The sequence below is a fragment of the Macrotis lagotis genome, chromosome 2 (genome assembly GCF_037893015.1).
Source record: "Macrotis lagotis isolate mMagLag1 chromosome 2, bilby.v1.9.chrom.fasta, whole genome shotgun sequence".
Taxonomy (NCBI): domain Eukaryota; kingdom Metazoa; phylum Chordata; class Mammalia; order Peramelemorphia; family Peramelidae; genus Macrotis; species Macrotis lagotis.
In genome coordinates this window covers 332,435,099-332,458,568 of record NC_133659.1, presented here as the reverse complement: position 1 = coordinate 332,458,568, position 23,470 = coordinate 332,435,099, and the positions used below count along the sequence as shown (strand labels likewise).

General features: G+C 39.9%; 1 protein-coding gene across 1 annotated transcript in view; it reads left to right on the top strand.

Annotated features, from left to right (window-relative positions):
• The window catches only part of LOC141512274 (ENTH domain-containing protein 1-like), a 53,470-nt gene that overhangs the window by 1,724 nt on the left and 28,276 nt on the right, over positions 1-23,470 (top strand). The window contains exon 2 of the mRNA XM_074221081.1: positions 16,864-17,100. Within this exon, the coding sequence (XP_074077182.1) occupies positions 16,864-17,100 (237 nt within the window). The remainder of the gene's footprint in view (positions 1-16,863; positions 17,101-23,470) is intronic.

The following is a 23,470-nucleotide window of genomic DNA, read 5'->3' as shown; positions in this document are numbered from 1 at the left end:
TCTAAACAACACCCAGGAGTTGGCTACAAAAGAGCTAGCAGTTGAACGATTAATTAAGAACACAATGCAGTCTTATATGGAGAAGATTGTAATAACTCAGAGTATGGTTTAGCACTTTGATTTCTATTTATTGGGGAAAAAAGTTTTGTTGTAGCTATTTTTCATAATTCTTCCATCCCAGGAGGCACAAAAAAAATAGCCATTGAGGATCAAGCTTAGTGAGGTTGACAAATGAATATGATCTAGAATCTAGATCATAATATTCATTCTTTTACAGATTGATTATGATTGAGATCTAGCCCCTATAAGAAGGAAATGAAGGGTTTCTAGTTTTTATGAGGGTACTATAAACACTTATTCTGTAAGAGATGGACAAAGCTGGGCTATTTATTGATATCCTATTTTTTATCTTAATATTATTTTATTTTTTTCCTATTATATGTAAAGATAGTTTTGACATTCATTTTTTGTAAAATTTTCTCCCTCCCTTTCAACTCCCTTTCCCAAGCCAGCAAGCAATCTGATAATGTGATATATGCATATTCATGTTAAACAAATCTCCATATTAGTTATATTGTGAAAGAAGAATCAGAACAAAAGGAAAAACCATGAGAAAGGGGAAAAAAAAATTTAAAAAAATAGAACAGTGAAAATAGTATGCTTTGATCTGTATTGAGACTCCATGTTTTTTTTTTCCTGGACATGGATATCATTTTCCATTGCATGTCTTTTAGCATTGTCTTTGGTCACTTTGTTGTTGAGAAGAGCTAAAGCTTATCTTAGTGGATCATCATACAGTGTTGCTGATACTGTGTACAATGATCTCCTGGTTCTGACGACTTTACTCAGCATCACTTCATGAGAATTCCTTCAGTTTTTTCTGAAATCTACCCGTTCAGACATTTCTTATAGAACAATGATAGTCCTTTACATTGGTGTACCACAACTTGTTCAGCCATTCCCCAATTGATGGGCATCCCTTCAATTTTCAATTCTTTGCCACCACCAAAAAACATGTGGAGTCTTTTCTCCCTTTTTAAGATCTCTATGGGATACAGACCTAGTAGTAGAATTGCTGGATCAAAGGATATGCATAGTTTTATAGCCCTTTGGGCATAGTTCCAAATTGCTCTCCAGAATGATTGGCTCCATTCACAACTCTACCAACAGTGCATTAATGTCCCAGTTTTCCCCCATTTCCCCCAACATTTTATCATGTTCCTTTTCTGTCATTTTGCTAATCTAGTAGGTGTGGGGTGGTACCTCAAATTGTTTTAATTTGCACTTCTTTAATTAGTAGGGATTTAGAGCATTTTTCATATGACTATAGGCAGTTTTCATTTCTTTGTATGAAAACTGCTTGTACATTGATATCCTATTGTTAATTTAACTAAGAAGCTAAGAACTGAAGGAAGCTGGGTGACGTGACCTTTCCCTTCTGTTCTATGTGTCCTCTAGCTCCTGACTAAGGCTTAATGATAGGTAGGCTGAAGAAAACCTTCATTGCTGATACTTGTACTATGCTTCGTAAGCCAGAAAACGACAAGGCAGCAGTGTGCATTAGTGAACTCAAGATAAAGTAGTGAAACAAAGGCACTTTTCCTACCCTATGTGGGTAAGACTTAGTTGAAAGAAGCAAGAATAGGAATTCTATGTGAGGATATTTCAGACATCCTTGTTGCTTTTTGAGCATACTTTTTATATAGTTCTATTGGAAGTCGTGTGAACCCCAGCAAAGAATTGATCAAATTTCAGTACTCCAACTGAGAAGAAGATGCAACCTCCCTCTTTCAGAGGTTTTACAGGTTTACAGGGCTAGGGTTGGCCACTGAGCCTGTGATGTCACAGTCAAAGGGAACCTCTAGATGAGGTGGAAGTGAGTGGGTTTTGATGTGCATGTGATTCTGTGGATATATATGTGTGTATGTGTCTATATTGTATCATTAATATCCAAGTAACCATTAGACACCTACATATACATAAAAGCACACAAGGCTCTTTCAAAAGGAAGCCTAAACTGACCAAACAGATGCATGCTACAATCTCATACATTAGTATCTGAAAATATTTTAAATGTACTGATATCTGCAATCACAAATGAATGGACTTATAAAGGGAAAGAACTGTGGTTTGAAGTCTGAAGCTATGGGATCAGATTCTGGATTAGCTACTTTCTACATGTATGTCCAGAAGTTTCTTCTCTCTGGTCTTCAGTTTCTTCATCTCTAAAATGGGTGGATTGGATTAGATAGTCTCTGAGGAAGGACTTTTCCTTCTCTAAATCTGTGATGCTTATGAACCTTGATCCAAGGTACTGAAATGTGAATATGAACAGACCCTTCCTTTACAGATCATTGCTCAACACTTTGCTATCAATGGACACTGATACCCGTTACTGAAACATGTGCGAGGATAGGAACATGATGGATGTGGATTATAGTAATTTGTATCAAGGAAATCTGGGAGGTGTGCACTTTTTTAAGTTTTAGAGGAAGGAAGAAAACTGCTTTAGGAGAAGACAGGTGGAATACTTTCCAAGTATGCTTAGATGTGTGAGGGGGTAAGCAGAAGTGGGAGACCAAGGGAAGATTGTTTAGGTAGAGTGGAAGGGTGGTGCTGGTAGAAGACCATGGAATGCCTTGAATTGGCTTTTTTTTTTTTCTCAAAAAGTTACTGGTGGGAATTTGAGGAGGGGAATGCATATGATCGAAATGACACTTGATTTGGTGCTATTTTTGAAGAAAAATGGCAGGTGAGGAATGATGAGTGATGAGACAATTGTAATGACAATAATCATCTGAGTTGGTTATGACTCGAATTTTTACTTGGATAAAGGGCATTGCAGAGGGAATGGAAAAGATTGGATTTTTAGGCAATTGAAATGGTGTGAAACCCAATCTTGGACTTCATAAAAAAGGATTTTGGGGAAAGAGAGAAGAGATGGTTCTGCCCTTGTTAGCCTTCATCCAAAGCACTGACTTTAGTTCTGGGCCCCATGTTGAAGGCTCACCCTTGAGAAGAGAAGACTCAGGAGGCCAGAACAATTGCTTTCAAGTGTTTGTAGAATTATCCATGAAGGAGGGATTACTCCAGAGAGCAGAATCAGGTACAATGGAGAAAGTGGCAGTGAGGTCAGTTCAGGATGTCCAAAAGTGGAATGAGCTGCATCATGAGGGGATGGATTCCTGTTCCTTGGAGGTCTTTTGGGTAAAGGTTGGATGGTCACTTGTCAGTTATAGGAGAGTGGGTATTCCTTTCATGGGTGATTTGGACTAGTTGGCCACTAAAATCTCTTTAGCTGTTAACTTCTGTGATTCTTTGAGTCTTGTTTGACTAACCTCTTGCTATTCTGGCCACTGTTCTGTGTCCTACCAGTGATTACTAGCCACCTATGACAGAGTCTATTATGGTACTTACCACAGGGCCCCTGCACCCAACCAGCACTTGGTAAATGTGTGTTGGTTTGAATTCTTGACTTCTCACTCCTCAGTTCTTTTTCTTCATTGTCTTTTATATGATTTCACACTATGAGTCCCAAGATGCATTGACACATGAGGGAACCCCAAAGAGCTGGTTATTTCTATGATTAATATAACATATCTCCCCAGATACCCAAAAGTGACCAGATATCAAATAGCTCATCTTGCTGTTGATATTATTTCCTAATTTTCTCTCCCATATATCACAACTTTACATTGCTACAATTGCAAAAGAGAAATAGAGACTTTAGGAGGCCAGAACAGGGATAGAGAAACTTTATCGGAAAGATACCCTTTGTGTCTGTGAAGCTATAGAATAATTATAAAATATTTTAAACATGGGGGTGACAGAAAGCAGAGAGGAGCATAATAGAATAGAAAGAATCTTGGATTTTAACCACGGCTCTGTCGCTCACCAGCTAGCAAGTAAACCTCTCTGGGACTCAGTTTCTTCCTAATCAGTAAAATAAAGGACCTGTTCTGGATGGCTTCTGAGATTCCTTCTAGCTCTCTGATCTGACAGTCTTGGGGTTAGAAAAAGAAGGGAATTGAACAGGATTTGAGAGCTTGATGGGAATTTGTGACTAAGATGGGGAAGAGGACAGGGAAAGAGAAGATGAAGAATAATTATGTCATAGTACTTTATGCTCTCTCTCTCTATATATATATGTATATATATATATATACATATCTGATGCAATTAATACAAGTAGCTTTGTACTTTTATATTTTTAGCAGATTCATAGCAATAACCTTGCCATTAATGAAATGGTGAACCATTTAGATGTCAGAATTGATGGTTGAATACATATTTTTCCATTTTCCTGCTAAGAAATTTTCTTTCTTTGGAAGATTTAAATAATTGATCCTTTAAAAACATTTTAAAAGCATTTCATTGTAATATTAGAATGAATTTAATTAAAATTGTCTAAAAATACCTATCAAGCCTGAAACTCCATTTATGTCACCAAAATGATCCCTTTCTTAATTAGAACTAGGGCTATTTGTATAGTATATAGTATTTTTCATTGAGTCAATTTAAATGGTAAGAAATGAATATGTGGATTATGGCTTTAGATATAAAGTTTATCCTCAATGAATTAATTCATAAGATTGTGGTTAATTTTTTTGAAATGGATTATTGTCATTATCATTTTTAGCAATAATACTAGTTCATTAAAAAGGAATGCAGAAAAAAGCATATTTAAAGAAGCCAAAATTTAAATATAGGTTTAAGTTAATATTCAAAATGCTTCATAACTATAATGTGTGTATTGATGGGTGACATTATTGGTACATTGACCTTGAAAATTTATCCTTGGGTAGTCAAACTGGTAAGGATTTGGGGATGTCTAGTCCATATTCACAACAACTTTGAAAGTTTCTACCCTGTTACTATATTTTTTACTCTAGCATTTTTATTTTGTGACTGATTTTGAATTCGGTATATATTGCTACTAATAATACTTTGAGTATTATTATGAATATACTGAGTATTATGATTAGTATTTTCACAGAGAGTGCTTTGTAATTTTAAGGCACTATATAAATGTGAATTATTATTATCATGATTATGATTATTCATGCAGAAAATGAGATGACTAAGACAGTCAATTTATGTTTGTATCCAGGGCCAGTCTTGTGATTTAGCACAGTTGGGAGCTCCTTATCTTTTGCAATTTTAAGGACTTAAGAAAGGTATTCTTGCTCCCCCTCAATAAACTTGTCTTTACATGTAAAGAAAGGTCACCGTTTTATGATGATATTCAACAGCTTTTCAGCTAGCAGAAAAATCATTTAATAATAGAATGCCATGAATACCACCTACCTAGGAATGTTTTTCCTGCCTATCAAAATTCTGTGCAGCTTTCAAAGCCCACATGAAAAGTCTTCTCCTCCATGGAACTTTGGTTAATTTCTCTAAAAAATGATTTCTCCTTCCTATGTTTTCCTACTATGTTATCAGTACCTTTTACACAGCACTTGTCACCTATTATTTTATGTTCTTATTTTATTTATTATAGGCATTTTGCCCATTTTGAAAGCAATCCAGTTCTCACCTATTCCTGGTCAAGGTTCATCTCTGACCACTTATGCTGTCTGTCTATACATGTCGATACATATTTATATACATACATAGGTGGCTGGGTTGTGTAGTAGATAGACTCATCTTCCCAGCTTCAAATCCAGCCTCAAATACTTCCTGCTTGGGTGACTCAGTGCAGGTCACTTAACCTTGTTTACCCCAGTTTCCTCATCTGTAGAATGAGCTGGAGAAGGAAATGATAAACCCCCATGTTATCTCTGCCAAGAAAAGCCCAAATAGGCTCATGAAGCATTGGCCATGACTGGAAATAAATGAAGAACAACAGACATATACACATATGTTCATACATACATTCATATATCTATAGCTATATATACATTCATCCAGAGATATGTAGAACTACACTGACAGGCAAAGAGTTCCCACCTCTTGTCTGGGCAGTAGGTGCTTTTTCCCCCATTGATGGTTAGGTCAGGCTCTTCTGAGTGTTTACAGATCTTTTCCAAGAGGCTGTGCAGTGTTTCAGGGCTTGCTGGATCAGATGTGAAGTCATCAATAAATGAGAGCATTTTGGAGATGTCACCTTCCTAAATAGTCAATCATTGTCCAAGCTGAACTCTATTCTAGATCTCCTCTGTCAACAAGGGGGAGACCATTAGAAAGCCTGTGCCACCCTGTTGGTTATGATCAGAGGAGCTGTTGGATAAGATGATTTCTGTTCTATTTTTACGTATGGATGGCAGATACCTTGTCGGACAAGCAGAGCTTTTAAGGTGGTGCATCGCTCAACCAGCTCTAGTAGACATACTCCTGGGAGAACTGTCTCATTTATCTTGACCTTCTCTCTTCAAATGAAACCAGTCACACAGACTTACAGTCCAGGTGCCATTCTTTACTCCTTTATCTCATATCATATTCCATCTATTACCAAGTCTTGTTGATTTTACCTTTCATATACCTCTCTCTCTCTCTAATCTGACACTGCCACTATCCTGGTATGGGTCTATATTGCCTACCACCAGAACTATTACAGTAGATGCTGAGGCTGTATATCGAAAGTTTTTCCCCACTCTTTTACATCTTCCATTGGACCATCAAAATGATCATTCTAAAATGAAGGTCCAAGCATGTCACCTCCCTGCTCATTAAACTTTCATAAGTGCCCTATATCTTCTATGATTAAATATAATAAACTTATCTTTTTTATGTTCACATTCTTTCTTAATCTTTCCACTCTTCCAGTCTTCTGATACCTTATATTCTGCCCCCTACTTCCTTTCATGTAATTTCTGATCCAGTGACAGCAGAATAAAACTGACCATTTCTTCCCTGACTGTTCCCCTGTCTGCCCCCTCACCCATGCTAGAATGCTTTCTTTTCTTATTTCTATCTCCTGGCTTCTGTAGTTTCTTTCAAGTCCCAGCTAAAGCCCCACCAAGAAATCTTTCCTCATCTCCCTCAATTCTAGGACCTTCCCTTTGTGAATTGCTTCTATCTCATCCTGGATATAGCTTGTTTTTACATAGTTGATTGCTGGTAGTCATTGACTTGTTCCTTTCTTTGAATCCCTAGCACTTAGGATGGAAATTGCTGTTTATTGTTTGACTGATTACTGTGGTGCCATATACATCGAGTGGGCACAGAACAAATATTTGTTGAATTAAAGAATCTCAAGCTTAATCAGTTTATAAGTGAAATTATGCATTTGTCATATTTTTAGTTCTTTGATAGACCTGTTATTTCATCCACTAGTGCAGATTGCAATTCATCTTTGCTTTCTCATGCAGTAATTGTGACCTTTCCATAAATGTTCATGGCAGTTCTACCCAATGTACTGGTGGCCTCCTATTTCTCTCTAGCTTCCAAAATCAACTTCCTGAAGCCTGGGGCTGATCATACTAATCAATACCTTTTCCAAGAATCTTCAATAGTTCCTGTTTCCTCCAGATTACAATATAAATTCAGGTTGGCCCAGAAGGTCCTTCACAATCGACTGCAACCTAACCTTACTTCCCATTCCCTGTCGGGTGATCTATGTTCCAGCCAAACTGGCTTATTTTTTGTGCCTGGAAACCAATCTTCTATTTCATGTACTTGTCTTTCTTCAGTCTGTCCACTGTGCCTCAAAAGTGCTCCTTCCTACCATCTTTTAGAAATTCCAGCTTCCTTTAAGACTCAGCTCATGTACTAAGACCTCCAGGAAGCTCTCCTAGCCTCCCTGTAGCTTAGTGGGCAACTCTTTCTCTCTGTCTCTCTGTCTCTGTCTCTGTCTCTGTCTCTGTCTCTGTCTGTCTCTGTCTGTCTCTGTCTGTCTCTGTCTCTCTCTGTCTGTCTCTGTCTCTGTCTCTGTCTCTGTCTCTGTCTCTCTCTCTCTCTCTCTCTCTCTCTCTCTCTCTCTCTCTCTCTCTCTCTCCCCCCTCCCTCCTCAGTTATATTTCTTATCTCTTCATTTATATGTAACCCCCAGAGGGTATACTCCCTGAGGTCAGGGGCTATTTTCCATTTCTCTTTTCAGCACCTTGTCTCTCCCAGACACTATTTATTTTGAATTTTACAATTGTTCCCCTAATCTTGCTTCCCTGCTTCCACAGAATAAGTTAGTCTTTACTTTAGACACTTTTAAAATTCTTTTAAATCGAATGAGCCCCATTGTAGCCTAGAGGCGACCCATGGTGGGGTTCTTCCTAGATGAAAAGGCTCTGAGGATCCCATTGAGAAGCACCCCAAGTGTCCAAGCTCAGTCTGGAGAAGACTGGCAGCTGCTGGTGGTGATGATGAGGACTCTCCATGAGAAGTGTGGTAGAAAGAATGCTTCTATTCATTGTAAACCATCCTCACATTATTTATCCCTTTGTGGTTTACCAAGGACTTTCTTCTCTTAAACCAGATAGGTGCTGCCATGGAATCAGGTCAGAGACTTCCTTGCTGTGTGGTCCTAGGCAAATCACTTTTCCTTTCTGTGTCTTAGTTTCTTCAGCTGTTAAATGGGGTGATAAAAGGATAAAAGCCCTTCCCTCACAGGGTTGTAGGGAAAGAGCAAAGCAATTAACACATGTAAAGTGATTTGCACACTTTGGGTACCCTAGAAATGCTGGTGCTCTTTTCATCATTTCCTCACATCTCTGAAGCACACCATTTTGAAGATGATGAAATTGAGACAGACCATTGCACACTGCTAGACCTGAGGGACTAGGATTAGAACTCAGAATTTCATACAACAAACAGTAAGCACCTAATGTATGCCAGTTGCTATGCCAAGCACTGGGGAGATGCAGAGAAGGAAAAAGAACAGCCCTTGCTCTGCAGTAGCTCATTGTTTAATAGCAGAGACAACATGCAAACAAGATCGAGGCCAGCTATACTGGAGACAGTCTCAAAGAGAAGGCACTGAGATTCAGGTCTGGGAAAGATTTCCTGTAGGGGAGAGCAGCCATCTGTGCCCCCTGGCCACATGGGAGAGAGGAGGGAGAAGGTGCTCGACCTGGGGTTTGGATAGGGAAAGGGCCTAGAATCTAGAAGGAGACCAGGCCTAGAATCTAGAAGGAGACCAGGATCATTGGACCACAGAATATGTCTTAAGTGAGTGAGGTATAAAAAGACTGGGAAGATAGTCAGGGGCTTATGAAAGGTTTTAAAAGTCAAATAGAGGATTTTATATTTGATCTTGCAGCTAATAGGGAGCCACTGGAGGTCAGTGAATAGTGAGGAGACATGGTCTGACTTGGCTTAAGAAACATCAGCTTGACTGCTGAGTGGAGACTGGATTGGAGTGACCAATGAGACCAGGGAACAGGCCATTGTAATTATCCAGGTGTGAGAGACCGAGGGGCTGGAGAAGAGCAGGGATTTTGTGAAGGATAGAAATGATGGGACTTGGCAAAAGATTGGATGGGGGATGGGTGAGAGAGTGAGTAGTTGATGGTATCTATGAGCTTGTCTGAATAACAGGATGGTGGCCCCCCTCCGGGGTAACAGACGTTAAGAAGAGGGGAGGAAGAGAATTGAGTTTGGTTTTGAACATGCTGTGTTTAAGATGTCTATGGAAACATAATTCTAAGTGTCTAATAGGTAGTTGGAGATGTAAGATTGAAGATTGGAAGAGAGGTTAATGCTGGATAAGTAGATATTAGAATCATCTGCATAGAAATGATTCTTGAATCTATGGAGCTGATGTGAATGCCACGCAAAATAGTACAGAAGGAGAAGGATAGAGGGACCCCCATAGTTGGCAGGCTTGACCTGGATGAAGGTCCAGTGGGGGAGTCTGAAAAGAAGTCAGGAATATGGGAAGAACTGGAGAGAGCAGAAGGGACTCAAGGAGAAGAGGGTGATTGACAACATAACTATGGAGCATATAGGAGGGTGAGAAATGGGAAAAGAACATTCGATTTGGCCACTAATGTCTTTGATAGCTATGGACAGAGTGGTTTATATTGAGTGATGAACTTGAAAGAATTAAGGGGAGGGGGAAGAAAGGAAGTGGAAGTGCCTCTTATACTTTGCAAGGAGTTTAGTCAGAAAAGGAAGGAGATATATACTACAATAGTTAGTAGAGAGGGAGGCATGAAGTGAAGGCTTTTTGAGGATAGGGGGGCCATGGACATGTTTGTTGGCAGTAAGGGAGCAGCTAGTAGATGGGGAGAGATTGAAAATAAATGATAGAGTGTGGATGATAAAGGGGGCAATCTGCTGGAAAAGATGGTTGGATACAATCATTTGTGCATGTAGAGGGGTTAAGCTTGGCAAAGAGAAAGGTCACCTCTTTACAGGAGGCAGCAGAGTCAGAGAAAATAGTGGCAGAAAGTGTTTGAGTGATATGAGATGAAGAGGAAGGGGAAGAGGGAGCTCTTTGCAAATGGCCTTAAGTTTTTTCAGCAAAATTTGAGGTCAAGTTCTCAATTGAGAAGGCGGAAAGAGGGGGAACTATAGGAGATTTGAGAAGGGATGAAAAAGTTTGGAAAAGCCACTGTGATGAGTAGATAGTGATTCATGAAGGAGGTGTCAAAGGCTTGCCTTGCTTCTTTGAAGATCCAGTTAATAATAAAGTACAACATTCCTATTGTGAAGGTTTTAGTTGGAACACAGGGAGAACCGATTTCAATATTTTTTCTTTTTTCCACTATTTGAATTGCCCTCTCATTTTACCTTATTCTATCTGACAATATGGCTTAGTATCCATGAAACTAGCACTTTCTTTTTGAGGAATGTATCCATAAGAATGGAATATGACGTTTTTATGTGTTGAGTGCCCTTAATGAAAATATTAATAATAAATAAAACATTAAGTTGGAAATGGAAGAGTAAACAGAGGGAAAATAGACTAATTTAGCCCTCATAGTTATCATTGGAAGACAAGTTAGCTATCATAGTTGCCAAAGAACCTTATATCCCACGGGATAATGGTAACAGGTCTGCTTGTTGTTTTTGTTGTTTGTCCTTCATTCTCAAAGAGAACCACGAATCAAGAATGTGATGCTGTGACATGCACAGGAATGGGATTTAAGTGAGGGATGGCTGTGTTAAGTGACCAGCCTCGTTTTTCTCCTCCAAAGTCCAGTGGCATAAGTCTGCTGATCCAGTCCTGAATATCTTAGTCTCTGACTACATGTGCTTCATTTCCTTTTTGAGGAGATTGAAATGAACTCTGAAGTTCAGAGTGTCTGGAGAGAGAAAAGTATGTTTGAAAGACAGAAAAACATACTAAAAAAACCCCTAAGTGAAGGAATTACTTTGCATGGAAAGTAAAAGACATAGGATGACTTGAGTTTTGAACCCAATTGCCAGAGTTTTGGAGACAACTAGTAGTTGGTAGGAATAAGATAGGGGGCCTGGTAAAAGTCCTGCAGTATATTTATTTTCATTTGTTTATGAACAAGTGAATGTGACACCAAAACAAGAAAGACAGGAGACTTGTTGGGATCAATTCAAGTAAACAAGAGGTCTTCGTGGAAGATGACATATTTTTGAAAGCAAGCACTGAAGCATTTCTCAAGATATATGAAAGAAGAAGATATTGAACAATTTGAAAAAATCATGACTATGTTGCTATCAAAAAAAGGGTGATTGAGAAGCTATTCATCCCTGTTGACTTTTCTGGCTATTTTGTCATCTTTAACAGAATAATTTGCACACATATTAAGGACATCTTTGATCAGAGTATGAAAAGGGAGCAGAAAGGCTTTAAGGAACTATATTTTACAGAGGTTCATATTTTCTCAGCTCTACAAATTACTGAAAGATGCAAAAAATGAATATAAGCTCCCACCATAAAAAGACTTTTGATTCAGTAAAAATGCCACCTGAAAAACTTCCCTTCGTATAAGAGAGATCTCTTCTATGTTAAGATTCTACCAAAAAAAAAAGATTCTACAGGATTTCTTGATGGCTGCAATAATGAGATAAATGCTGTTTGATCTTCTCATTATTAATATCAGTTTAGCTTTAGGTTTGCCAAAGTTATATTACTATTGTCATAGAGCATTATTTTTTTTTAGGTTTTTGCAAGGCAAATGGGGTTAAGTGGCTTGTCCAAAGCCACACAGCTAGGTAATTATTAAGTGTCTGAGAGCAGACTTGAACCCAGGTACTCCTGACTCCAGGGCCGGTGCTTTATCTACTGTGCCACCTAGCCGCCCCGTCATGGAGCATTATTAGCAGAGTCCAATTCTCTACGCATTCCCTATCCTTCAAAAGCTCCTGTTTGCAGATGACATTGTGCTGGGACATTGCAGAAACTCCTAAATGAGATCCAAACTCATTCAAAGAGCTCAGCTTGCTTGTCTGCCCAGGAGCTTCCATTCAATAAATGAAGATGAAGATGATATGTCTCTTAATCTCTGTCATTGAGTTGTATTTGTTAACCATAAAACTGGGACCCATAGGGTAGGCCCAGTGATCTGGGCTTAGAATAGAAGGAGTAAGGGAAGGGTGTATTCCATTAAGGGAATGGCACTGTGACTCCCAAGTTTCTGCCCACAAAAAATCCTGTGTTTTTAAGACTAAGGTACTACCATTGATGTGCTATGTTTGTATATCATGAGGTATCATGAGGATTCTAAATCTCTAATCACACAAAAAACAATGAAGAGACATATGAAGTAGCACAAAAGCTATCAATGGCAGCAAGAAAACTCATAATTTGTATACATTTGGAGCAGAAAGGGACTAGGAAAATCATCTGGTGCAAATCCCATTGAGGAAATGAAGACCCCCAGAGGGGTCAAGTCAGGAGTGGAAGAGCTGGAATTTCAATCTAGATCCCCAAATCCAAATCCAGCTTTTTTTTCTACTTCGATGTACTTATCAGAAAAAGAGACAAGTTGGTTGGAGTGAACTGGGGAAGGAAGAGAAGAGTATCTTATATAGGAGTAGTATTTGCTAAATATGAAGACTCTTATAATGCCAAGAGATCAAGTGAGAATCTCTCATCATTTGGGGGTTGATTCTATGGAGGCTATATGGGATAATATAAGTAAGAGACATATAGGAAGAAAAGTAGGGCTGCTTAAAATCCATCTGATATGCAGGAGATCATTGATCCTTTAAAACACTGAAGTATTGGCTTTTTTTTAAATGACTGCTAACTTTTGTTAGGTGCCTTTCATTAATGATTTTCTATTTTTATTAATGGGCTGCTGGGTGGTATAATTGTTAAAGTACTAGGCCTGGCATCCATATGACTCATCTTACTGTGTTCAAATATGGCTTCAAATACTTAGTAGCTGTATGACTCTGGGCTAGTCCTTTCACCCTGTTTGTCTCAGTTTTCATATTTGTAAAATGAGCTGGAGAAGGAAATGGCAAATTATTTCAGTATCTTTGCCAACAAAACCTCAAATGAGGTCACAAAGAGTCAGGTACAACTAAAAAATTACTAATACAATTTTTATTAATATTTGGGAAATTATAGTTAATATTTTAGACATTTATTATGATAGTAAGAACACAGAAGTTATAGGTAAAAAATAAAAAAGATGGAAAAAAGCCTTCGTTTCCTTCTCATGTTTTCATTGATATCTGTGTCGGTTATTTTTTTAAAAATTTATAGATGTGAAAAAAATGGGCAAATATTCTTAGTAGTTACAGATGCTCTCTTAATTAATTTTTTGATCATATCTGTGGTTCTCCCCAAACATTTCATTTCTTCTCCACTTTTAGATATCTTGAAAATCAATATTTTAGTGCTTTAGAGACTGTCCCTTCCAGGACATATTTCTTCTGTGTATACTTGGTTTGGTTCAGTGTCTTTTCCTGATTCTACATTCTTGAGTGTTGTTTGCACTTCTTATATAGAAGGTCTGAGGAACTAGTTTCTTCCTAAGTCAATTCTGCTTTCCTTATGATGAAAAGAGATTATTATTGAAATTCTGGCAGCTCTGTTCCATTTTTTTATTAGTTGTCCTCCCAGTGTCATGTATAAATACTTTGAGGATCACTTGCTTTAATCTAGTCCCGCTTTAGGCTTTCTACAGATTTATTCACTATCGTTCTTTTGTGGGATAATAATGTTTGTAGTCTTCCATCTTCCCCCTGGGTCATTTTGAAATGTAGAGCTTGGATTCCAAACTGATATTACCCTTGGCTTCCATTCTCTCTGCTTGCCCAAGAGATAACTGTTTGTTGGTTGAGAAGGTTTCTGGAAATCTTTAGCCACCTTGTTGTAAAGCCAGTTGCTTATGGAAGTTAAATTTTTATAGGAAATTGTCATCATGTGATCAGAGTTCTGGCCCTGGAAGATATTAGAGAGATCATCTTGTGCATTTCTCTCCTCTTGCAGAAGAGGAAAGTGAAGCCCATGCAGAGAAGTCTCAGGGAATAAGAGACAAAGCTAGAATTCAAGCTCTTATCCTCAAACCCCAAACCTACAACATTAATTGGAATCTGGTTCTTTGCCTGGTCCATTTCCCAATTGTCGGCATCAATAGCTTGTTTGAATGTAAGGTCGGCATGTTATCTCTTGAACTTGAGAATTGGAAGGGATTTCAGTGACCAGCTAGTCCAATCCATATAAAATAATAAACCATACAATACCTGACTGACAAGTGGTTATTTAGCCTCTGCCTTCAAGTTAGAGGAATAGATGACCTCTGGAGACAAGCCATCCCACTTTTGGACAGTTTGAATTGTCGGGAAATTGTTTTCTGAATCAAGTCCAAATTGGCCTCTTTGCCATTTCTGCCCATTGCTTCTGGCTCTGTCCTCTGAAGCCAATCCTGCTCTTCTACATGACAACCCTCCAGATTCTTGAAGACCGTTTTCATGTCCCCACTCCCAAGATGCTCCTCAAAGTCATGAATTTCACTGTTCATTCTTAAAACAGTGATGCCCAGAATTGAAACCTTCCTTCATGTGAGCTCTGACCAGTGAAGAATTCAATGGGATGATCCCTTGACTATTTCCCAGAAGCTCTGCCCTTCCTGGGGAAGTCTGATGTCAGATTGACTGCCACATCCCAAGGCTGACCCTCCTTGAGCTTTCAGTCCACTTTACCTCCTCCTCCCACCCCCCCACCCCAGAATCTTCTGCAAAGCACTGTCTTCTTGATTTGATCCTTCCAGATGAGGGTGAATTTTGACCTTTGCTTTAACTTTTCACTCCAGTACCTACGGTGAGTCATCTATCAGTTTCACTTTTTGCGGTGTGTTCGCTGCCCGCCACCTTAGATATCTTCCTCCTCCTTCTGGAGAAAGTATTCAGGAGGGTTAGCCTCCGAGGAGTAATCCTGAACCATATCTTCCAATATTTTTTGCCATCCTTTTCTGTGCCAAACTTTGTATTGAACCAACAGTGTACATATTGAGTATGTTTGAAGGATTCTGGCAAGTTCTTTAGAAAAATTTTTCTGTCTTTATTTTCTGCCAGAGATGTTGGAACAATAAGCTTCTGTTATCTATATGTTATCTGTCATTAGGAGCACTATATGGCAAAATGACCTATTATATGGGCAATCCTTCCAGCTGCCCCTATCTCAGCATCTCTGAGGAGACATTGTATGCTTCCCTCTGTTTGGGTTCCTTAGGTCTTGTGCTTTCATTAATAATGAGAATGAGAATATTGCTATGATTCTGTTCTTTCTGGGGAGTGACAATATACTCAAGAGTCCAAAAGCTCAAGTTTCCCCTTTAATCCCATCTTTTATCTTTTTCTCAGGGATGTGCCTCTGTACAAGAATCTAGCCTACGTTGGTGTTTTTTTTTTCAACTCTTTTGCTGTGGAATACAATTTGTGCATAGTTCCTTTCTTTTCCTTCTGTTTTTCGAGTGGACTCAAGTCTTACTTATTCATGTGCCCTCTTGTTATTTTCAAGGTTAGCTTTGGACCCTCAAAATCTCAGGCTCAAAGAATCAAAGATCTTGAGTTGAAAGGAGTTTTAGGGACTGGACTCCAATCTCCTCCTTTTATGGATGAGGAGGAAATGGAGGCATTGCCTCAGGTCACATAGTAAATCAGTGTCTGAATCTGGATTGGAACCCAGGTCAGCCATACTTTTTAAGTCCAGTACCCTGTTCACTCTGCCACAAGGCTCTTAATTTTAAGACTGGTTTTTCTTTTTCTTGGTTCATATTTTCTTATTTGTACTTGGTATCCAAACCTCCTATTTCATAAGCTACTTCGAATTCTGGGCCTCCGCGTCATTTGATAATCTTGTTCATACCCCAACTTCAATATATCTGTCCAAACAGGCATCCTCACATACATCTGTGTTATATAACCTTTGAGAAGCAGTCTGTTCGATTCTCCTTTTGTGCTTGGAAGCTAACACACCCCTCTTTTAGAAAGGGAGAACAACCTTTGTTGCCATGATTGCCCCTGGGAAAGAATTACTTTTTATTTAGCTGGCAGCCTTGAATGCTCTCATTGCTCTTGGAGCATCCCAGACAAATGCAGTGGTCCTTAGGGACTCATTCTGTTCCTTTAAGGTGCCACTGTACCCCTGTTTTGGAGGGAGATATTCTCCCCACCAGGATTTGAGTCTTGAAAGTTACAACTCACTTTCATAGCAGAACATTGAACAGAATGTTATGCCAGCAATGGATAACAATATTCCTTTCCTGTAGAAAGACAAAAACTGACTTCCAAAATATTTTTGCTTGCTGTAATATAACAAAATAATGCAAATTCCAGCAGGTTGAGAGTAAAGATATTAGATTTTTCCCCTTGATGAGTCAGATGGGTATAGAGAGAGCAGACCAGCTTTTATTACTTTGTGTTTACTCTGGTTACTGGTGATTGTGATCATTTAAGTAGTTTTAGTCTTGGTTATTTTGTCTCTAAAATGAAAACTGTTTTAAAATTATTGACTGTTTCCTTCTCTAAGCAATCTACTATGTTTATCAGGTTACTATGTCCGGGAGAAGTCTAAGCAAATCATCACTTTGCTGTTGGATGACCAGCTGCTGCATAAAGAGCGGGAGGTGGCGTGTCGGACTAGAAGGCGAACATCCTACTCAATGACCTTTCCTAAAAGATTGCCTGGTGCCTGCCACTCACCAGCTCCCTTACCAGGCCCTGCTCCAGCGTCAGAAATTTCTGATTCAGAGAAAATTCTCAAGGTCTCAGGGTTGCACCTCACAAGTACGTATTTGGAAAGATAGTCAGACTGCACGGAGGTGGAGGACCACTGATATTAAAAATATATATATATATGCATATATATGAAGAGAGATATACATACCTCTATTTACATAGGGTGTATAAATATATGTAAATATATGTTCATATTGCACTGTTAGGTTCAAATGTAAAGGGCAAAAGTAAAGTGGATAGGAGAGGGAAAGGATTGATTTACCACTCATATTTGTTGTTTTATTGAACTACTCCAGAATACAAATGTAACCTTCAAGCAAAATTTCCTTAAGTCTAGAAGCTGCCAAATTAATCCATAATGAACCAACTTTGTGCCATGGCAGTTTTGAAGTGTATGCATGTTGGAAAAGGAAAATGTATTGCTGTGCAGTGTGAAAGGAGGGCGTAGTGGGGCAGTGGGAAGACTAGTCTCTGAAGAGTCTCTAAAGAGCCCAGATTCAAATTCTGTTCTAAGATTTAATGCTGGTATGACCTTGTACAAATTGCTGACCACGGCCAAGCCTCAGTTTTCTCATCTGAAAGATGAGGGCTTTCGACTCGATAACTTTTCAGTATCTCTGGCTGAAGCTAACAGAGATTAGTGTTTATGACAGCATTCACCCTCTTATTTATTTTAGTTGTGGCTTTGTTAGTTAAGTTAGTCATGCCTAAATTTTCCCAAATGTTTTGGCTTTGTAAAAAAAGGGAACAAAAGTAAATCCTCAGGTATTTGAGCACTTTTTTTCTGGATATTTAGTGTCTAATAGGAGCTAGGTCACAATATCATACTTTGTCAACAAGTGTTGCCACCAGACATATGATATCCTTAGATTCAAAAAATGAATTAATAATATGCTTCATAATTTCTCAGACTAAGAATTCTGTAAGTTAGTTTATTTAAAGAATTGTATGTTTTTTGTCAACAGTGCTTAGTTTACCAATTTTAAGGGAACTCAGTAGGAAAATAGTATTCATATCACTGCCAACTTTATTGGAATACATTAATCTGTAAAATGAGGGCAGCCTCTATACAGGACTATTCGTTGTTGTTGGGCCAGTCCTGGATGTTTGAGGAGACAAAGGAGGAGGATCCTAGTGAGAGTGTGGGAACAGATGTATTTGGAAAGTGAGAGGAAGAGGAAAAAATACTACTTAGGGCATGTTCCCAGGAAAAATCACTACTAATTTCTAGTTAGGGATACAAGGATTCACAGGAATATCCAATGAGGTGCTAAAAAGGACCTCAGGGTCCATCTCAGAGACACCCATTTTATAAATGAGTGGAAAAAGAAAAGGATAAGTAGGTTGAGTGACTTCTCTAAGGTCATAGAAGTGCAGTGGGCAGGGGGCATGACTTGAATTCATACTCCCCTGGTTTCAGAGCCAGGGTTCTTTTCATTGTGCCACAGTTAGTTTAATTCACCACATATTCATTAAGCACCAACTATCTTCAAGTGTGCTATGCTCATGTAGAAATTGCTCTCATGTGGGTGGGGGTCCTGGGCAGGAAAAGGTCCTGGCTTCTCCAACATGGTCTTGTAGAAGCAAATGCAAGGTGCTCGGGAGGAGGTAGGACAACGATCAATCCCTGGAGGCAGGGGGAGCCTCCAAGGGGGGGATCCTTGAAGGAAGAAAAAGCATCTTCAGAGAGTTGGTACCGAGGAGGGAGTACATGGGAGACATCACAGAAGGCAGAGCCCTGGGGAAAGCAGGGTGTGGAAATGGCTGAAGGGATCAACAGTGGCTTCTTGAGTACAGGGATCTGGATCAGAATTGGAGGTTGAATGGGCTTTCTCTTTTATTTGCAAATTTAAGTGGAAATCAGGTTGCAAAGGGCTTTAAATGACATGCTAAGAAAATCCGTATTTTTCTTTAGGAAGTTTATTTTAGCAGTTTTTGTGGAGGATGAATAAAAAAGGAGAAAAACTGTCTGCAGGGAGATGAGTTAGGAGGCTCTTAAAAGTAGTCCAGTGGAGAGAGAATGAAGGCCTGAGCTGGGGGGAGGGGCATGCTAGTGAAGAGGAGGAGGTAGAGGCTACTGACAGCTTGATGATTAAGGGGACTTGAGGCAGAGGGAAGAGTTAAGCATAACTCTGAGGTTATGAACCTGTATATCTAGGGCCTAAGAAAAGATGGATGGTTAGAAAATATAGATGGAGGAGCTGCTTCAGGCGACTAACTATAAATTTTATTTTGGATACACCCAGTTTGAAATATTGGTGAGAGGCCTAGGTGGAGTCACATAGCCATATAGTCATATAGATTAGGGCTGCATGTAAAAACTTGATAGTCACCTGTATAAAGCTAATCATTGAATCTATGAAAAAAAGTCACATCACTGAAAGAGACAATTAAAGAGAGTTGGAGACCAGAGTTGTAGATCCCCAAGCTTAGGATATATGTGAGACTGAAAGGGACCAATCAGGCATAAGAGAGAACTGGGAGAAAGCAGCATCTGCTTTGGCAGGGGAGTTGGGCAAGAGGCCAGAGGAAGTAGGGGAAGAGCTGGAGGAGAGGGGAGAGGGAGAGTCAAAGAGCCAGAAGGGAGAATCAAGGATGGTAACCTGGGGAGAGGGGCTTCAGTTTAAGGTGAAGCAGAGAGGCTTACCCGTTTTCAAAGGGTTTAGCAGGAAGTCAATCATGGAGGAAGAAGGACTTTCTGGACCAGCTGTGTTATGCCATTGGTGGCTCCAAGGCCTGCTTTGTTGATAGCTCTCCACAGCAGGACACTACTTCTGTTGAGCTTGGATGATGTGAATTTGTGGTATGGGGATTGTTGGCCTGGGCCTTGGACAGCACCAGGGGAGGGGGCAGTGAACAGAACCTGGGATCTGTCCAATGAGAAGCCTGACCTTGCTGGTGTCCACAGCCCCACTGGCTCTGCAGTGATGATTGTAAGAGGGTGGGAGGACAAGGGCCCAAAAGTCCAGTGTTGATTGGACTTGGTCATGAGGAATGAATAGAGAATCTCTGGTCTAATATCATAGCAGCAAAATTCATGTCTCATAGTTGTACAGGCAATTAACATCTCTACTCTGTCATGTTTTACAGAAATGGAAACTGAAATTTTAGAATATTTAAAAAGAACACTGTGGAAGCCCCTTAAAAACATTCTTTTCCCCATCTCAGATTTTCAACTATCTGGCTTTTAAGAGCCCATCTTTCTAGGTTTGGTGTGCACAGTGTGGGAGGAAGAAAAATGAGCCTGGTAGGAAGAATAGGGAAAACTAAAGCACCAACAGAATAGAACTGAGAGAGAAGAGATAATAGCACCTGTATTCAGAATAGAGAATGAAAAAGAAAACCTTCCTATAGGGAGCTTCCTCAGAGGTTTGGGGAAGCTTCTCTGCTAATGCTGGGAGGAGAGAAACTTAGGCCATGTTGTGTTGGGTAAACAGGATGCTTAGATGTCTAAAAATGGGAGCAGAAAGGTCCTAGAGGGAAGTCTGGAATGTGATCGACAAAACAAATGAAAATCCAAATAGTGTAACCTACTGATTACATCCTATCCATATCCACCCAGTCTGTTTTTAAACTATACATTCCTTTTTTTCTCAAGTAACATTTCTTTTTTTTTTTTGACAAGTACAATTTGCTTTTTATTGGATAACATTTCTGTAGACAAATTGTTGTCCTCACAACTATCCTTTGAGAGAAGTTTTATCTAATCAACTCCCTCCTTTTATTTTTTTATTTTTTTTATTAGGTTTTTGCAAGGCAAATGGGGTTAAGTGTCTTGCCCAAGGCCACACAGCTAGGTCATTATTAAGTGTCTGAGGTCGGATTTGAACTAAGGTACTCTTGACTCCAGGGCTGGTGCTTTATCCACTGCATCACCTAGCCGCCCCAAACTCCCTCCTTTTAAAGATGAGGAAACTAAGCAAGGAAACTTAAGCTTGGACTCAGGATTGGGAGAAAGTCAACTTTGCTAATACTTGTACATCGCTATTGGGGTAGTATCCACAGGGACCATATTTGTGGTCTCAAAATGATTTTTAAAATCTTTTCCCCAGTGTAGGGAATCCTGGTCAGCATCTGCTCTGGGTTTACAGCCTAGAGATTTGCCTGTGACATGTTGGCAGAGTAAAGTGACTGGTCCAGGATGATGCAAAGTATGGACAGAGCCCTTTCTGGTCCCAGGGTCAGTTCACTGTTGTCACTGCCTCATCCTGCCTCTGTGCTTTCTGAGAAATGAATGAACTGAAAACAGTTTTCTCACACTAGAGGGCAACACACATGTAAAAAAATAGGAATTATATATGATGTCTGGAGCATCCTGGAGCATCTGCCCTCTCTTGTTCCCTTTGATGAGGTATGAAGTCAAAGAAGACAGACACCCTAGAAAAGCCGATGATCTTGGCTAGAGCAACCTCCTTTCATCCTCACAAGAAGTCTGGAAGATACAGTTTATTTTATCCCCATTTTGCAGATAAGAAAACTGAGGCAAACAAATTAAGTGACTTGTCTAGGGTCACGTAAGTAGTGACTGGGGTCAGATTTGAACCCAGGCCTTCCACTGGACTAGGGAATGTCCAAGCTGGAAGGGGCCTTAGAATATTTCCTGACACCATCTGACTCTAGCTCCTCCAACTCAAGTCAAGGTCACATACTGAACATCAGGGAACAAAGTATCATCTAGGGATTAAAGACTGAACTCCTTGAGGACAGGGCTGTCTTTTGCCTTTGATGTATCTCCAGCACTTAGGAGGCACTTAATATTTACTGACTATCCAAGATGTGCTATCCATATCCACCCTGAGGTCAGTGAACCTCAGGGAAAAGGCTTGGATTGACAGGATATTGAGGTCTCCCAAGAAAGAATGACCTCTCCCTGTAGAGGCTGGCATGACAGCCCGGGGCCCTGAGTGAGTTTAGAGTCCAGCAAAGGGATGAGGAACTGGGATGATTTTTGAACAGCTATGACTTCACCATCATGGACCTCCCCTCCCTATGTTGTTGGCTGTCTCTTTATGCCAATTCCAGATTTTTGTGAGGCCTTATGGCCCCTCAACTTCATTACCCAGTTAAAGTTTCTGAAATTGGCTAGGCCTGTCCTTAGATGATAATCCCACAGTCTGCGGTCAAGCCCAAAGATTCTCTGTCTTGATTGTGTCTTCCAGGATTGTGACTCTGTTGATACACTCATAGAGAACCCAGAGCTTTTTATTATGAAACATCAGAGCCCAGACAAATACAAAAACTGTTAGGCTATGATTACATTCCTAGCAGAGGCCAAACAGAATGACATGTAGGAAAAGAGGGTCACTTCCACCTGTGAGCATAAAGGATTTAGAGAGGAGGTGAGTTCAGCCCTGAGGGAAGAGAAGGATTTCAATGTTCAGAGAGGTAGGGGATTCCCCTCCAAAGAAAGAAGATTGTGTGTTCAAACATAGGGAAGTGGGAGAAGGAAGGGTGGAATTAGGGAATGGGGGATTGTGGGAAGGGGGGGGCTCTGAAAAAGGATACAGGAAAAGCTTATTGAAGCCAGATTAAAGAAGGCCCGGACTGCTTGGTGAAGGCACTGGTATGTGACTGCAGAGACTGTGGAGGGACCGTGACTGGATAGCAGACCTGGGCCTTAGGAAGTTGTTTTGGCAGTTATTTTTAGGGAGGGCCTGGAAATAGCAGGACAGTTAGGAGGCTACCTCAATAGGCTCAGAAGGACTTAACTGAAGCCTTCCCTAGAAGCAGAAAGGTGAGAGTGATACAGAAGATATTCAATAGGACTTTGACATTTATCTAACATGGGGTTAGAAGGAAGGGCCAACTAAGTTTGGAGGCTGGGTGATTGGGAGTCAGTGATGCTATTAGAAATAGGGAAGTGGGAAAGGTCTACACGTGTGAGGCAGGAGAAGGAAGAGAAGGCAGTGAAAGAGACAGAAGTCAGAGGGGAAAAGGCACTGAATTATATGAAGAGAGATTAGAAAGAAGGAACCCAAGGGAACCATTGCTGGATGTCCCCTGCTTAGATGAAACACAAACTTCAGATCCCAGCATTCAAGGTCCTTCAGAATCTGGCTTCAGTGTACTCAACCTTGTCATGCATTAGCTTTAACATCACACTATATATTTCAGCAAAACTAGAATGCATGCTGTTTCCCAATCTCATCCTGCCTGTCTTAACTCCATTGTCTCTGCATGTGCTGTCATCCCTGATGCCTGGATTGGCTTTCCTCCAATTTCTCCTTTTTGAAACTTTCTCTTCCCTTCTCTTAAGGCCCAAATCAGGTGTCCTTTTCCTTTCTGATTCCCTAGATTACAAGTGACTTGTATGACTTTATGTCTTGATGTCTCATCCCACTCAGTTCAGGCTTCTCCTATATACTTGCCGTATTTTTGTTCTGCTGATTGGTGTATTTGTCTCACTTCCCAGCTGCAC